Below are 17,259 nucleotides of genomic sequence, written 5' to 3' on the forward strand. Positions count from 1 at the left end.
AGATGTAAAAAGTTGTACTTGTTTAATGCTCAGAAATTCACTTTCACAGAGGAAAGAAGTAATGTAATTAGGGAGTGCCCTAGTTACAGGCTACTGCAATACATGTTTCAGTCTGCAGCCATAGTTTTGGAAGAAGTCTCTCTCTCTCTCTCTCTCTCTCTCTCTCTCTCTCTCTCTCTCTTCCTTTTACTCTCCCTAACAATGTATCAGAGCACAGTGTCCGTCATCTTCACACCCCTCATTTCATTTTCCTTCTGATTAATTCTTTAAACTATATAGTACAGTATAGTATAAGTTATTGGCAGCACTGTATATGTATCCTAGATCTGCACAGAAATTCAAATAAACTTTGCTTCCCATGAATTAAGCTTGGTGGCACCAGAGCCTCATGTCAAAAGTAAACCCTCAACGTGGCTCCGCTTGAGCGCCCCCCTCTGTTCTCGGTTACTCACTGTTCACTTACACGTGGTGAATAAATTATCCAAATGAGATTGGGGGACGGTCCAGGACTGGTGTCAGATTGCACTCACAGAGGTGCAATGAGTGTGCCTGAATACGAAACTGGTACAGTGGATGCTGTTGCCGATGCCGACGAGGTGGTTGTTTGCCGTTCGCAACACTGAGACCAGAGTAAGGTACCCAAGGAAGGAGGGCAAGTCAGTCACTTTACGTTGTACTACATTACTCACACCTTTAAAGGCGGAAAGTCAACGGATTCAAAAGCACAACTTCCCGGGAATATCTAACGGATACAGAAATCCAGTCACTGAAATGGATATAATTTAACGGGAGAGTTGGACTTCAATATTGTCTGCAGACAAGCAAGGGGATCGTCTTGGATTTTGTGCAGTTTGGGATTCTTTCAGCGGACGCATACCTTGGCCAAAGCAGGAACAGATGAATGTAAGTGGCCGTTACATTTGCCTGTCAGTGTGCGCGCTGATACATTGCAGATGCAGACCACTCAGACTTGATAATCAAGCGTAATTATCTGTGAGAAGCGCGTGTTGACGCCCTGCATCATAAAGTTACCGCATTTCTTTAGAAACTGTTTGTTTTGTAACATTTTGTTATTGTTATTGTAAAGAAATAAGAGCAAACCAACACGTTGTACGGATATAACCAGAACTTTGTGTCTGGACGTAAATTAAGTATGCCGTTGTAAAACGGAGAGGAGACGATACCCACATGTCCCAATCAAGCCAGAGATATGAGTATTGTTGGAAGAATGAAATGATGATGGGTATGCCTCGGGACGCATTCGTTCTTCAAGTGCAAAATGTTTATTAATGATGATTGATCATAGGGAAACAATAATCTTGGATTTAAATTGTATTGCATTTCATTTCGTCTTATATCGGTTAAAATGTGTCTCCAAAGTTACCCAGTTTGAGCGATATATATCACAAGAGCATTCGAAGTCTACATATCTCACATACAAATATGGAAGCTATAAGATGCCATCATTCGGAAAGATTGAACTCATTGTTTGATTTGCCTCTGTGGTAGAAGGGAGGGGAGAGCTCTCGGTCTACCTCTGCAAAATGAGATTAGGGAAACCGCTGTGGCCGTATGTTTCGACAAAAGATACAGCTGGATACGTTGTTATTAACATGCTACAAGTATTGAATGACGCACTGATTAACGTATGGAAATATGAAAGTAACTATACGTGTATTGCACAAACGTTCAGTGAATGCCTTTTTATTTCTATCAGACCTAATCAGTCTTGTCAATGCCCAAGTTGGTGGGGTCTGTGCAGTGGTCAATCTGTCTGCATATAGTGCAGTGAAGCACTTGATTGAGTTGTTTGTGCAAGCATACGGGAGATTTGAACCTCTTTGGCAGGAGACATGGGCATTTAATTTAGAGAACCGCTGGAAAATCACAAGTAGGGACCTTGGAGTCAGGCCAAGACACCCTGTTATAATCTAAATTCACATGTTTAGCACTGTTTATATGACTTTCCTCCTTTGTTTCTCTATAATACGGTTTCCCAAACGTTTATGTGAAGATAAGTGACTGAGTACAGATAAGACACAGTAACCCCTTAATTCGTTGTTCAAATAAAGTGTAAATCATGCTGTGCATCGGTAGGAAGTGACCTGAATCTGTCTCTTAAGACTCATGAAACTGGAGCTTTATTGCGTGGCTGGCATTATAACCCCATATCCTTATAATCATTAACATCATGAAATTAATTAAATTAACTGTAAATAAAAGCATTCAAATGTTTAGATTATCTGCAGACGATTCCAATCATTCAAATGAAATCCAGTCAATATTTAGATTGAAACTCATGCTTTATGGCCCAAAGCAGTTGAGGTGACTTTTGTTGGCCACTCAGTTCATTTCAAAGGAAATGGCTACAAAATAACATTAGTGAAAGCACATTACTATTACTCAGTGGTCAATTATTGCTCTTGGATGACATATTGGTGCGTATAGATCTTCAGTTCCCTGGCTAAGACATTCCTTCCTAAATTGGTTTATCAGAGGAATTCTTTTGTTAAGGAAGTGGAATGCTGTGCTATTGTGTCCCCTTGACCACATTCCAAATGATTCTCAGAAGGTGGTGATAATTAATATTCACTGTGATAGGCCAGGCCTGTGCTCACCAAGCGTGAAGTAGCCTTCCTTTCGTCTTGACAAATCCATTCCAACTCAACTGGGTGTTATTCCTCTCTTTCTTCCCTCTCTTTCTCTCTTTCTTCTCTCTCTCTCTTCTCTCTCTCTTTTTCTCTCACTCACTCACACACACACACACATACACACACACACACACACACACACACACACACACACACACACACACACAAACACACACACTTGGTGGCTTTGTGGAAGGGTTGCCATGGTTGAGACGCCACATTGGCTCAGCCCGGGGTCTCCACTTCTCCTTGTGTTTGTCTTCCTCAGGGATACGAATGTAGTGCCCCTCCCATCTCTGCCCCTCAGTCCATTCATCAAATATCTGACAGCGTCCGATGCTCATTTTCACTGCTGTCAGTTTCTTTTCTCTCCGACCAGTTGAACACACACACACACACACACACACACACACACACACACACACACTCGTTTCAACACAATTATCGGCAAACCCTTAAAAGTCACGACTGTGTTATCGCTGCCTGACCAACGTTTATGTTTTGACATTCCTGGGTTAGGTTTGTAGTTCATGGGGTTTGGGGTTTATTTCCATAGCAGCAAGACACTGGAGAGGAGAGGGTCATAGATGTTTAGAAATGTCACTGAAGAACTCTGGTGTAGCCTAACTCGTCGGTCAGCATGACTGGCGTAGCTTAAGTCTCAGGAGGGCAAACAGAGGCATTCATTTCCCCCCGGTGCGGAGTGGGTTTCAGGGAGGGGAGTTTTAGGTGCATCCAGACATGGAGGAAGCCCACACATCTATTTTGCACTGACCAGGGGAGTACACCATAGCAGAGCTTTATACTTGAGACATTTGTTTGGTTGGGTACCACACTAAGGGGAATTTATGGAGTTTGCAGAGAAAATAGTAAAAGGAATTACTGGACAGAGCTTTTGTCCAGTGCCGAGAGAGCTTTCAAGGCATTCCAAGGATTACATCACTGGTCTGTCGTCTCGTTGAATAAGTAATTCCTCAAGTCTGTTCCTGCCCTCCTATTCCCTTTGGTGATCTCGACCTCTTTTTAACCGAAAGACCAAGGTCATTTGTCAACGACAGTTGCTGAGGTATTGGAGTCCAAACTAGTTCTCTCTATCATCTATCAAAGGTCCCATTGTGATTGATCTGGCAATCCTGGGGTCTCGGACTGGCCTACCTTTCAGTGGAACAGTAGTTTGAACCATCTGTGTTTCACATAGCTAGTGAATGAACACACAGACACACAGACACACAGACACACAGACACACAGACACACACACACACACACACATACACACAAACACATGTACACACTCTCTCATACAAACAGTGGTCCATGCACACATGTGCACATTTGTGCCTGTGCACAGGCAGCATCAAACACACAGCAGCATGCAAACACACACACACACACACACACACACACACACACACACGCACACGTGCATATACACTCAACCCTTTTAGACCTGCGTGCTTCAGGATGATGGCTTTGAGTCTGTGTTTCCCATTACAGCGAGAGGAGAGGTGTGTCCACGTCCATACACACACACACACACACACACACACACACACACACACACACACACACACACACACACACACACACATTTTAAACAGCTGCGCTGATCAATGGCCAGTGTCCCGGGGATGATGTTTTCACCTGGACACAGGCATTTACGAGTCCACCATTGTATAAGAGGATCCTCGTTGTCCCCGGAGACCTCTTCAATCTGTCTCCAAAATACCATTTCCTCAGTGAAGGACCAACTCAAACGTTCTCTCCACAACTGCATTTTCTTGGTCAGAGATGAAGTTTTTCCTGGAGTGAATCGCAGCCTAGTTAGAAATTGGAGTGTTTGTTCTGGAGTTGCAACTTAAACCGAGGCAACATCGACTGGCTTGCATCTCACAAGCCCCTGTCTCCAAAAAAAAGCCTTCTCATTGTTTCAGTAGACATCTTAAAGCAGTCATTTTATACAGTGCGGTGGGGTAAAGCCCAAAAGTGTGTTGTCCGGCATGCAACACATTGAGTTTGAACCCCCCCCCCCCCCCCCCCCTTCCCGTTCCAGCTCCCTGGCTTTGTTCAACCCATGTGTTTCCAATGACTCTACTGTAACTGAAGCTATGTCAGCTGGTGTCATGTTCAAAGGCGCCAGGAGCTCTTGTACCTCACTGTTTGATGCGCGGGCCCTCCCTCCACAAACACTCAGACACTCGCCATGGATCCCACCCAGCTGGGATGAGCCGATTCTATGTGTGTGTGTGTGTGTGTGTGTGTGTGTGTGTGTGTGTGTGTGTGTGTGTGTGTGTGTGTGTGCGTGTCCCATGGGCTGGACATGCGAAAGGAAGATTCCATGTTTTTCGAACTCATGCATGTTTGTTATTGCCAGACAGTAGGTACACACACACACACACACACACACACACACACACACACACACACACACACACATACATGTGAGAGCCTCTTAATGGCTTTTCCTGGTGCTCCATACCTGCCCCACCACCTCCACCCCCTGGCAGGGAGCAGCTGTGATTCCCTGGACACTTGAGCCAGACTCGTTAGGGCCCACAGATGTTATCGCTTCCGGCATGTGGAGGCTGCACCCGTGAACTCCTGTACGCCGAGGGGCATTTGTGTTTGCACCGATGCCCCCACAATGCGACGTACAATCGCCGCAGATAAACAACTCAATATGTTTTGTGGACGTGTTGTTTCCTTTTAGTCTGAGGCTCCTTTCGTTTGTTTAAATCTCTAGTGCTTGGGGGCGTACTTGTTAACTTAGAGGTACCATTGGGCATGGCTGTTTGAGCTAATGCAATCCTTATGCAACTTATCAAGGCTCGGACGACATGAGGCATCATGCAACGGCTGTTCATAATTGCACTTTAATCGTTTAGTAAATGGAATACCTGATGCTTGAGAAGTAGTTGCGAGTAGAAGTAGGTGCATGTTTGCACCAGGTCACGTGTTAGCCGTGTTAGCAGGAGTAATGTGGATTTATACAATTGTAATCTGCACGATGCAATGTCAAGAGGGTTGTGCTATTGTCACTCTTATCCTTGTGAGGTACAGTCTTCACCTAGACCCAGAAGTTTTATTGGAATTAGCTGGAACTGTGATATGGAATTTGAAGCTCATTTGGTGCGATTCATGGCCGGGCCCGGCTAGCGCGAGGCTTTGATTTCTGTGTGCGGAGCACCGCAAGGAGCGTCTCCTTTCGACCGAGCGATGTTTTAAAAGTATCCCTGCTCAGGGAGAGAGTGTTTTCACGAGATGGAGTGATAATCTCGAAGATGCAAATCTGGCAACTGACTCGTCCAGACAGTTTGTATCTGCCTGTCTCTGTCTCTCTCTCTATTTTTTTTTCACATTAAATGGAAATATTTACATAATTCAGCAATGAAAGTGCTAATGTTTCCCTGCGGTTTGTGAGGTCAGATTTGCATCTGAGAGTCTACGGTTCCTATTTCGCCGCACTGTTTTGGCTGCACTTGCGCTATTTGGTCTTTGCCATTCTCATTGTCGTCGACCCCATATTCTGCACTGAAATATGAAGCACTAGTTCCCTCTGCGAGTATGAATCGCAGCCTGGGCTGAGAATCTTCCAAACTCAAAAGTGCCTTAGCTTGGTGTTTGGCTGCAGCCAGAGGTGTTGATTAACAAAGGGGCCACATCTATGAATGGCGACAAGGCCCAGGATGTGATTTGATAAATGAATGGAGCCTCGTAGGCCATCTGGGGCTGTTTCATCTCTGGCAGCTCCTTGGGGTAATGCTTATGATGTTTGACAGTGGCTTTTATTTTGGGTTGTTTAGCTCCGAATTTTTTTGCAGTGTCAGAACTTTGGCACCCTTCTGTGAAGTGGACGCTGTGGCTAATAGAAGACGGCAGAGGTATTTGTTCAGGGGTATTGTCTTAGAATTTGCCGGCCCACAATCCCTCTCTCTGCACTGCATGCACACTCCACCCCCCCCCCACACACACACCACTCACATACACACCTCATTCCTTCAAGACAGCAAAAGGGACTAACTGACCAAAGACTCTTCGTAGTTGTTTCCTTCGAAGCTAAGTCAGTGAGCACAGAGGTTAAAAAAAAAAAAATTGCAAGCAGTGAGCCATCGGAAACCTTTTGGAAATGTTTCGGAAATGCTTTGCGAATAAACACACTGGGGGCATGTTTCGAATTTAGGAGTCAGACCTCATCAGAGCCGATATTGTGCCACCGATGTAACGCCAGTGTTTTCTTTTCCCCTTGAACTAGGCCATTTTCTGTAATTAGACGCCATATGTGCTTTGTCAGCTTTTGGTTTCGAAGGTCCGAATACACGCCACGACTTAAAGATACAGGGAGCAAAATGGAGCAAGCTGCTTAGAGGAGAAATCATTTCTGGAGTGCAACCAATAAAATGCTTCCACGGTCGAGCAAGGTGAACTTGACCCTTTGTGGAACAAGCTAATATATCTCTGAGCATTACTGTGTGTGCTGTTATACTACCTTTATGCCTGGGTAAAGCTAGTCCGGATAAAAACTGACTGTTATTCTCTTTGATCGGAGCCTCTGGCTCCTTTCCATCTGATTAGAGGGAACTGTAAGGCCGATTGAAGTCATTCTTACACAGTAACAAATCTCCATTTGTGTTGTTGCTATACCCCAAGTGAATGGGATCTTGTTACGCCCAGGTTTTACTGGGTTATAAGAAAAGTGGGTTAAGCCAGGCATGCAGCTGGAGTTGTAAAGAGTAAATCACATACATGGCAAAAAACAATCTTGGTGACCCTTTGGCGTCCGTATGAATACAAAACATGGCCACGAAAAAAGAAGATGAATGGCCTTGAGTCACCACGGTCAGTCTACATTCAGTTGAGAATAGTTAAATGGTTAAATGATTTGCTTCTCCCTGGACTCAATGACACACTCCCACCGCAAGATTTAAAACCAAACAGAGGAGACTTGGAAAAGTTTTCTTTTTCAAGCATTACGGTGGGGCATCATAAAACCCAATTGATCACAGAGGCTCTCTCTTTCTTTCTTTCTTTCTCTGTATTTCCCTGTGTTCTCTCTCTCTCTCACCCTCCCTTTCTTTCTCTCTCTCTCTTTACACCATGTAGTTTTGTTACCCTTGTGGTTTTGTGACCTGGCATTTTTTTCCAAAAAGCCATATGTTTTAACAGGGCATTAAAAACCAAAAAAGGAATGTGTGTGTGTGTGTGTGTGTGTGTGGGTGTGTGTGGGGTACTTTCACTTGACTTATTTCAATGTCTATAATGTCCTGCCTCTCTGGAACAATGGGACAATCCCTCTGTGCCCACCGGTCTTTGCTACGAGCATTAGCCTGCTCCGATGAAACCTGGAGGTTACTGAGGTTTTTTCTTAGCTGAAATGTCTTGGAAAATGTGGTAATGTATCTTTTTTACTCTTTAAGAAAGACAAAACAACTTGAACAATAGCCTGTGCAAAAAAAAGCTACAAAACGTTACGTGTCTGAAGAACTCCCATATTGGCAAGCAACATACTAGATGTCTGAGTCGACACAGTGCAGGTGCCAAAAAGGAGTGCAGTGTCTGAAGTGAGTGGACACAACCATTATATTTAAACACGTCTCTGAATATGTGTGGGCCCAAATTTGTCAGCTTTCAGTAATTTACTGTCGACAAAAAGGATTCGATGACTTCATTATTACTTCATTAATTTGGAACTCCATTAGAGGATTGTTTAGTATGACACTGGCTTTCTGAGAGAACATGACAGATGGCCCAAAAAATCTTTTCCTATGGTTGCCATATCACTTAAATAGGGATTAGCATGTGTTGTTCAAATTTATGAAAGGAGTGTCTATGAGGATTGTGTGCACATGTGGACTTGTGGATACATGGAAATACGTGTGTGTGTGCATATGTGCATTGTGCATGCCTATGTGTGTGCATGCCCGTATGCATATAGGTTAATGCACAAGCGAACAGCTGCACGTGAGTTTGTGTGTGTGTGTGTGTGTGTGTGTGTGTGCGTGTGTGTGCGTGAGGGAGACGAAAAGAGTGTGTGTCGTGCCCTGAATGTGTGTGTGAAGTTGAAGGGTTTGCAACTCTGACAGACTGAAATGAGCTTTGGAATCCCATATGTATGAGGCAGGCCTCCAGTAGACCCCAATTACAATGCTTCCGAGCCAGAGGGAGCACAGGGCAGACTGCCTGGAGCCCTCCTGGTCTGGTGTGTTACTCACACACACACACACACACACACACACACACACACACACACACACACACACACATCCATGCACACTGTTACCACTGTGAACCAGACAAACCAGCAAACGGATGAATGACTAGACAGACAGACAGACAGACAGACAGACAGACAGACAGACAGACAGACAGACAGACAGACAGACAGACAGCACCAGGATCCAGACAGACAGACAGACAGACAGACAGACAGACAGACAGACAGACAGACAGACAGACAGACAGACAGACAGCACCAGGATCCAGACAGACAGACAGACAGACAGACAGACAGACAGACAGACAGACAGACAGACAGACAGACAGCACCAGGATCCAGACAGACCAGCAAGCTGATAAATGAGAAAGATGAACAGATGGACAAACACACGCAATCAGTGCCATGGATCAAACCAGCCACCAAACTGGAGAACTATTGAACAGACTTTTAGGCACACACACACACAGACAGACAGACACAGACACACACACAGACAGACACACACACACACAGAGACAGACACTCAGTAGAAGAATGTAGAGTAATTGAAACTCTAGGGCCCTGATGAGAAAATTGCTCTGCCACCAGCATCGAGTAGCCATTTCTGCATGAATGAGAAAATGTGGAATAGAGCACGGAAAGCAGGAATCTCATGCCACGTTCCACAAACTACAGCCATCACTGTAAGACCCAGGAACACCACTGGGGGGAGTCTTGTGGGTCTACTTCTGTGAAATAATAGAGGAATAACACACACGTATATACACACACACACACACACGCATATATATATATATATATATATATAGTTTGATGAAGATGGACTGAATTATTGTTTGCTTTTAATTATCTTGAAGAAGACAAATGAAATTGCATGGATTTAGCTGTCAGAAGGTGCAGAAAGAATCAACAGTGATCAGGAACAAGATTTCCTCTCTAAGGAGTAGGAAGGCACACAGTAATTCATCCCTGCCTGCAACACATTTTGTGGTTTTGTGTTGCGCTCGCAGATGGTGACAGACTACTTTCACGGAGCCCACATGTCTTCATTGTGTCCCTGTTGAATCGCAGATCCTCGCAGATTAAACAGACAGTGTGCCAAAGCGATGCAGTTGTCTCGTTAAGTGACTTCAGTTTTTCCCCCTCATCTGCATTAAGTAGCACAGAAGACCTGGCTCTGCAGGCTGTGGCATACTAATAGGGATTTGGGAGATGAGTCCCGCAGAAGTGTGGAAATGATGGATTTCTGCATGCTGAGTTTAACATCATACTAGCTGGAAGAATTATTAAGAGGTGAAGAGATGTTATTGTGCTCGTCACAGTTATGTGTTTGCCACAGATGTTTTGTATTTAGGTCAGTACTAGCTAGGGAATGATAGAAAAGCTGTGTTCTGATATCATTGTTCCTTTGATCACATGTGCGGTAGTCTTTCAACGTATCTTCAGTTTAATATGGGTCTCTATTTAAAAAAAAACTTGAAACTTTGGCGAGATGAACATATCCTTTCAAATTATTACCAGCACACATTAATATTCTAGCTCCCGTTTCACGCTCTCTGAATTCTGTTTACAGTTGATTTAGTGGCACCGAGGCACTAATCTTTAGTTATATAACAAGATTTTCATATTTTTTTGTAAACAGCCAAGATTGCTATGCTCTATTAGCCTCATTTGTATGAGAGAGAAATCACTAATGCTAAATGAAACAAGAGTCCAGAGGACACTGAGGGCAGAGACACTGGTAAGTGATTTGTTCCAAGTGTAATTTACTGGGAATAGCTGGCAGGCGTCGCGGCATTTTCATGAGGCGTTTTAACGTGTAGCATGAATATATCACGCAGACAAAGCTCGCGTTTTACTCTCTTAAAAACACCCACCTGCCTCTGCCCTCACTTCCACTTTCCCTGAACAGGCCAAGAGTTTTACGCCTTTCAAAACAAGTGGCTGAAAAAAGGGCCCCCTTTTTTTCCTCAGCAGCTACATCACATAGGTTTTCCTTTCAGTTTTTTTTCTCCTTCTTCCCTCCTTCTTTTAGCCTGGGGTTTTCGCACTCTGCATGTCTTTGCCAGGGAGAGGACATTCCTCAAGTTAACACCCCAAAAGAAATGTGTACGGTGGGAGCACTCAATATTGTAAAAGGGGGGGGCCTTTCACATAAGGGCAGGCGGTCCGTCAGGACTTACACCCCGTCTGCTAGCCTCGCGTCAACATTTTGTCAAGTCCTGCAGTCTCTGTTTCACAGGCCCCACGTCTGTCCACACAGGTACCAAAGGGTACTGTTACAGGCCAAGCATGGAATAGCAGAACGGGCTGCAGAGCAATGCGTCTCCCCCTTAATTGAATTGGAACTGGAAGTCGAGCCAAAACGGCCCTCCGGTCAGTCGCTTGCTCTGCTTTGTATTTTTTTCTTTTCTTTTGTTTCCTGGACAAATGTGGTAGGCCTTGTGGTTTTGGATTTTTGTGCTTCCGAGGGAGGGATCTTTGTTATGGTGGAGGAACAAGGTGTTGACTTATTAGGTGAAAGTAATGGATGAAAATGATGTGTGTGAAGGATCTATTGTACGCTGTTTGGCTGGGATCAGAGCCCGTGGAACATATGGAAAGCTTTTCATGCATTCCTCCTTTTATTTGACAAAAGCTTACCTATGCAGACTAGAAACCCAACTCAACAGGGAGCCTTTTTTGGTACGTCTGATCAATGCATAATAAGCTAACTGTTGATTATGGAACAGATCTGTCCTTGACCTGGCACAGATCTACTGAATCTAGATCAGTGACAGATTGGGGCCAGAGCCATAGGCTAGCTATTAAAAAGTTACTATTGCTGTCTGTCACAGTTCATCTTTTTGTAAGCATTTCTAAAAAGTCTCTTTGATTCCACAGGTTTAGGACGAAGGAGCCAGAATGAAGACCGCACGCAAGGGTTCGGACACGTCGAGAATGGACATTCTGCATCGAGGATCCACGTGGAACAGGAGGACTCTGCTGCTGCTGTACGTGGCCCTTGAACTCATCACTGTCCACTGCTCTGCCGTGCTGGGTGCCCTGGAGCTGCAGCTGGACGAGGAGCAGCCAGCGGGCACCATAGTGGGCGACATCAGTGCTGGGTTGCCACCTGGCACCACAGCATCCCTTTACTTCATCTCCGACCATGAAGGTACTGGGGTGGGCAGCGATCTGGACATAGATGAGAATACGGGCATCATAAAGACGGCGAAAGTGTTGGATCGGGAGGTCAGGGACCGGTATAACTTTTTTGCAGTCACAATGACAGGAATTGCAGTGGAGGTCATGATTGTGGTGAATGACATCAATGACCATGCACCGACGTTCCCCAGGAAAAGAGCCACATTCAAAATTCCTGAACAAACAGTAATAGGCACTAGATTTCCATTGGAGCCTGCCCTTGATGCTGATGAGGACCAGTTGACCACACAGGGATACCTGATTAAGGATGGGAATGATGGACAGGCTTTCCTGCTGGAGACCAAAAGAGGTTCCAACAAAGTGCTCTACCTGGACCTGGTAGTCAATGCCATCTTGGACAGGGAGAAGAGGTCTTCATACACTCTCCTCTTGGAGGCTTTTGATGGAGGATCTCCTAAGAAGACTGGACAGATGATCTTAGATGTGACAGTGCAGGATATCAATGACAATGCCCCTGTTTTCAACCAGAGCCGTTACCATGCTACCATTTCAGAGAACTTGCAGCCTGGTAACAATATTGTCCAGGTGTTTGCATCTGATGCTGATGAAGGAGATAATGGGATGGTTCTGTATGAAATAAACCGAAGGCAAAGTGATCCTGAACGGTACTTTGTCATTGATCCCCGCACGGGGATCATCACCCTAAACAAACCCCTCGACTACGAGATGAGGAGGGTCCATGAACTTGTGGTGCAAGCACGGGACAATGCCACCCAGCCCGAGGTCACCAACGCCTTTGTCACCATTAATGTCCGAGACTACAACGACAACCAGCCCACCATGACGATCATCTTCCTCAGCGAGGATGGTTCCCCGCGGATCTCTGAGGGTGCCCAGCCTGGGCAGTATGTAGCTCGTATCTCTGTGACCGACCCGGACTATGGGGAGTACGCCAACGTCAACGTCTCCCTAGAGGGGGGTGAAGGGAAATTTGCTCTGACCACTAAAGACAGCATCATCTACCTCATATGTGTGGACCAGATCCTGGACCGAGAGGAGAGGGACTCGTATGAGCTCCGCGTCATGGCGACAGACTCGGGTACGCCGCCCTTGCGAGCCGAGTCTTCCTTCATCATCCAGGTCACTGACGTCAACGACAACCCGCCTTTCTTTGACCAGCAGGTCTACACACAGGTCATTCCTGAGGTGGTCTTTCCGGGAAGCTTTGTTTTACAGGTCACAGCCAGAGACAAAGACCAGGGGCCCAATGGAGATATCCATTACAGTATACTTCAGGACCATGGAACTCATGAGGGGTGGTTTGGCATAGATGCCGTGACGGGTATCATCACCACTCTGGCCCAACTGGATTATGAGGCGGACCCCAAGCCCACGGTTACTGTTGTGGCTACTGACGCTGGCAAGCCCCCTTTATCCGCCACGGCGGTGGTCAACATCGTATTGCAGGATATAAATGACAACGAGCCTGTCTTCGAGAGAAATTTCTACAACGTGTCCATTAAGGAGAACACTTCTGCTGGGACCTGCTTCCTAGAGGTAAGAATCTGTTCTACTTAAGATCTGTTAACCCACGTTGAATAATGTAAATGCATTCAGTAAATTAGAACATGCAATATGTCTTCTGCAAAATTCATGCAAAATTCTGGAACTGGAATGGTAAAATCAGGTGCAGACTAAGGTCCTTGACATATAATATATCTGACATTATTTAGCAACTTAAAGAGAGCATGAACTCAATTCATTTGAATGCAAATTCATACACTGCAGGCAGTTTTGATGTGTAGCCTGCTTGTGTTGGAACGAATGAGTCGGGAGTTACCTGCTGTCCTGCAGCTAAGGAGATTTGCTTTGTATTGGCTGTCCTCGCCTTCACCTCTCTAAGGTTTCCAAGGTAACTAAGACAGCGCAGAGGAGTGTGAACACAGAAGTGCAACCCCCGGGCCTCTAGTTAGATGTAGTTCAATGGGGATTTTCACAATGCATTCAATGGGACTAAATTGAGGGGACATTTTCAGTGAGGACCAAAGACCTCTTCACCTAACAAAAGGTGCTTAAATTATTTTTCTATACGCTGCCAGGTGTAGGAAATCTGTTTAAAAAATACTTTTTTTCTCACTAGCCCTGATGATACGCAGACTCCCAAAGTCATTCTGGGGCTGACCACAATTATGTATCATCAGAGCCTATTGTTTTTTCAGGTTGTTGTTCAGGCCTTTTCTTCCAAAAAATGTTTCACTGTTTAAAAAAAAAAAAAATAAAATCAGTTTCTGTTTTAAGACATCAAAGTGGTTTGTGTAATCAGCTGCTCCTGGAGGAGTTGTGGAGGTAGCTTTCGAAAGAAGCAGAGCAATTAGGCAGTGCACATAGTTACAGGTTATTGCAATACATGTTTCAGTCTGTAGCCATAGTTTTGGAAGAAGATGTTCCCTTTCTCTCTCTCTCTCTCGCTCACTCACTCACTCACTCGCTCACTCACTCACTCACTTTCACTCTCACACACATACACTCTCTCTTTCTCTCTCTCTCTCTCTCTCTCTCTCTCTCACACACACACACACACACACACACACACACACACACACACCCACACTAACTCGGAGCTATCACACAGCAGACCTGACAGAGGGTTTGGCAGATGGGAGTTTGGCCGCGTAGCTTCCCCGGAGAGAGGGAGGAGTTTGGAGGAAAGAGAGAGAGGAGGATGAGGGCTGTCTGACTGCTCTTGGCCCGGATCAAGAAATAGAAGCTCTTTGTAGTCACCTGGGAGGTCCTCAATATGGCTCCCGGGATAGCAGAAAACAATTAGAACATTTGTCTCTATCAACGCAAGGCGTTGTATGTATAGCAGTGAAGTGTTTATGGGTGGGAGGTAGAAAATATTTGTGATGGAAGAATTATTATTTTAGTTTTTTTTTTATCACGGTGTAATAGATTAAGATGAGGCTTGGTGGAGTAGGTTGTATCTGAATTCTGGAAGACATTTGTCAGGGAGACCATAACCAATACCGCACAGCCTGGGTCCAAGGTTATTCACCAAACCAAAGCAAATCTGTCTCTTTTCTGGCCAGCCAAGTGACTGCTGGAAACAAGATTTGGTGTGTTAGGGCCCAGCAGTTGTTTGCTAGATACGGTGCAGCTTGAAAAGGTTATGCCAACTCTGCATCCAAGCATCCCAGCAAGACATTTCGAGGGCCTTTTTTCCTCCCCTTCCCAAACCTTTGCACACAAAAAATTCCCACCGTTTTTTAAATTTTTTTTTTACTTTTCCAGACACGGAATGGTCCAAAAGCAATTACAATAGAAGTATTGTGATCAGCAACCCAAACTTTTGAAGTGGGTTGGACTGTTTTTTCTCCCCCAGGTCTCATGCACAGCAGTTCGTGATTATCATAATGCGGTCTGGCTCCACACTTACACTATGTGTGACGCTTTGTCATTTAAAGCAGTGCGGCAGTGGCTATAGGATGGAAAAGGAGGGAAAAAAGGCTGTTTCACAAGTGCCCCTGAATGACACGAGTTTTCCAACCGTCTTCACAGTCAGAGCTTTGACCTTATGGCAGCAAAATTAAAATGGGATTAACGTGCAGTGAAGACAACTGTTACTCATGAAAGTGACTTGGAGAGCCTAAGGCACAGACTGACTATGCCATGGTGTGACGACTAATCCCTTTGCACATTCTTTATGTATCTATAGTCTCATTTTGTCGCTGGGTATATCTTCATGTCACCATTCAGTGTGGAGCAACACTCAATGTGACTAACGCCAAAGCTGAAGAATATTGTCAACATGTGTGAGTTAGGTTGGGCTTTTCACAAGCTTAATTATCCTCTATATACCCAGTCTCACCCACCCTCGGTTCCACTCGGCCTCGGGGGGGGGGGTGCCAGCTCTAGACGTGAGGGGCTTAGAGAGAGGGTCCGTCTCCAAAGGTGAGCTCTTGTGGAAGTGACGGGATGAAAGGACATGGGAAAGGTGAAGGCCGGAGAAAGAGCTCGGGGGCGACGTCTTATTTTTCAGGAGCAGGGGGGGACGCTTCATGCTGTGACCGACAGGCCATTCACCCCTCCCCACCCCCACCACCCCCACCTCGGTCTCTCTCTAAAGCAGAGTGCTGGCTGTTCAGCCTGTACGGAGAGAGCTGGAGCAAGTGAAAGAAGTTTTTCACTTCTGTCAGAGAGCCGCAGCTGTGTAATTGGTGCGTTTAGTTAAGGCTCCCCATTCACTTGTGCATTGAATGGAAGGAGAGACTCCATGAGTTAGATGAAGTGCGATTGCTCGGCGGGTCTCAAGTGCTCAGCGCAGGAGGGAGGAAGCTTTTGTCCAGCTTCAGTTCATTGAGAGCCTCTGAACAATCCTGCGTTTGGTTGGAGCTTGTTAGCGCCGCACACCACTTTTTCTGCTGGGGTTTTGTGTCCCTGATACAGATTCAGCCTTGTGGGGCTCGGGGGCTGGTTTTTTTGCCGCCTTTGTGTGTGGGAAGCGCTTCTTATCTTCATACAGTGACACAGGACACACACACACACACACACAGAGAGACAGACAGACAGTCAGACACACACACACACAGAGTGCACTTCTGTCGGGGAATGGGTGCGGGGTGGTGGGGGTAAGTCAGGAGAAAGCCAACAACTGCAAGAGTAAAGAATCACTCCTCTGTGTTTAGTTTGGGTGTTGGGGTGTCTGGGACTGGCTCCAGTGGAAAGGCGAGAGGGGGTCTCCTAGCAGCTTGGGGAGGGGGTGGGGGTGGGCGGAGGAGGGAGAACCCCGGTTTTGTGGAGGCTTGAGATGGAAGTGGTGTTGATGAAAGCTCAGAGGGGTGGAGCGGGGGACTTCCTTTAGTGTCTGTGGGGGTGTCCCGTCTCCCCGTCTCCCCCCCCCCCCACCCCAGCACCTCTTATCTGATCTTGCTTCAGAGATCGTTAGTGGGGTGTGAGGACAGACCCCGAGCCCTTCGCTGACGCCTCTCTGTTCCCTCTGCCCCCTTGGACAAACCTAGAATGCCTGTCATCACCGCGGGCCTTCTTGGCAACACGAGAAGCACCCAGACATTCGCACGCCAGAAAGAAAACATTTTGGCATGCGTCTGTCCAACTTGATACTCCAACTTATACATTTATCTTTGCAACCCCTATTTTCAAAAAGGTTTCCTGCCTTGGCCGTGCCTTGGCAACGCAGGCCTCGGAGCTAAATCCCCAAGCCCTCCCCCCCCTGTCCTTGAAAAGACATC

At 45.8% G+C, this 17,259-nt stretch overlaps 1 protein-coding gene across 1 annotated transcript in view; it reads left to right on the forward strand.

The window, feature by feature from the left end:
- The first annotated feature begins 533 nt into the window (after positions 1-533).
- dchs1a (dachsous cadherin-related 1a) overlaps positions 534-17,259 on the forward strand; it is a 102,432-nt gene continuing 85,706 nt past the window's right edge. The window contains exons 1-2 of the mRNA XM_031573035.2: positions 534-903; positions 11,747-13,567. Of these exons, the coding sequence (XP_031428895.1) occupies positions 11,768-13,567 (1,800 nt within the window). The 5' untranslated portion in view covers positions 534-903; positions 11,747-11,767. The remainder of the gene's footprint in view (positions 904-11,746; positions 13,568-17,259) is intronic.

This window comes from Clupea harengus, chromosome 9, assembly GCF_900700415.2.
Source record: "Clupea harengus chromosome 9, Ch_v2.0.2, whole genome shotgun sequence".
In the NCBI taxonomy this organism is placed as follows: domain Eukaryota; kingdom Metazoa; phylum Chordata; class Actinopteri; order Clupeiformes; family Clupeidae; genus Clupea; species Clupea harengus.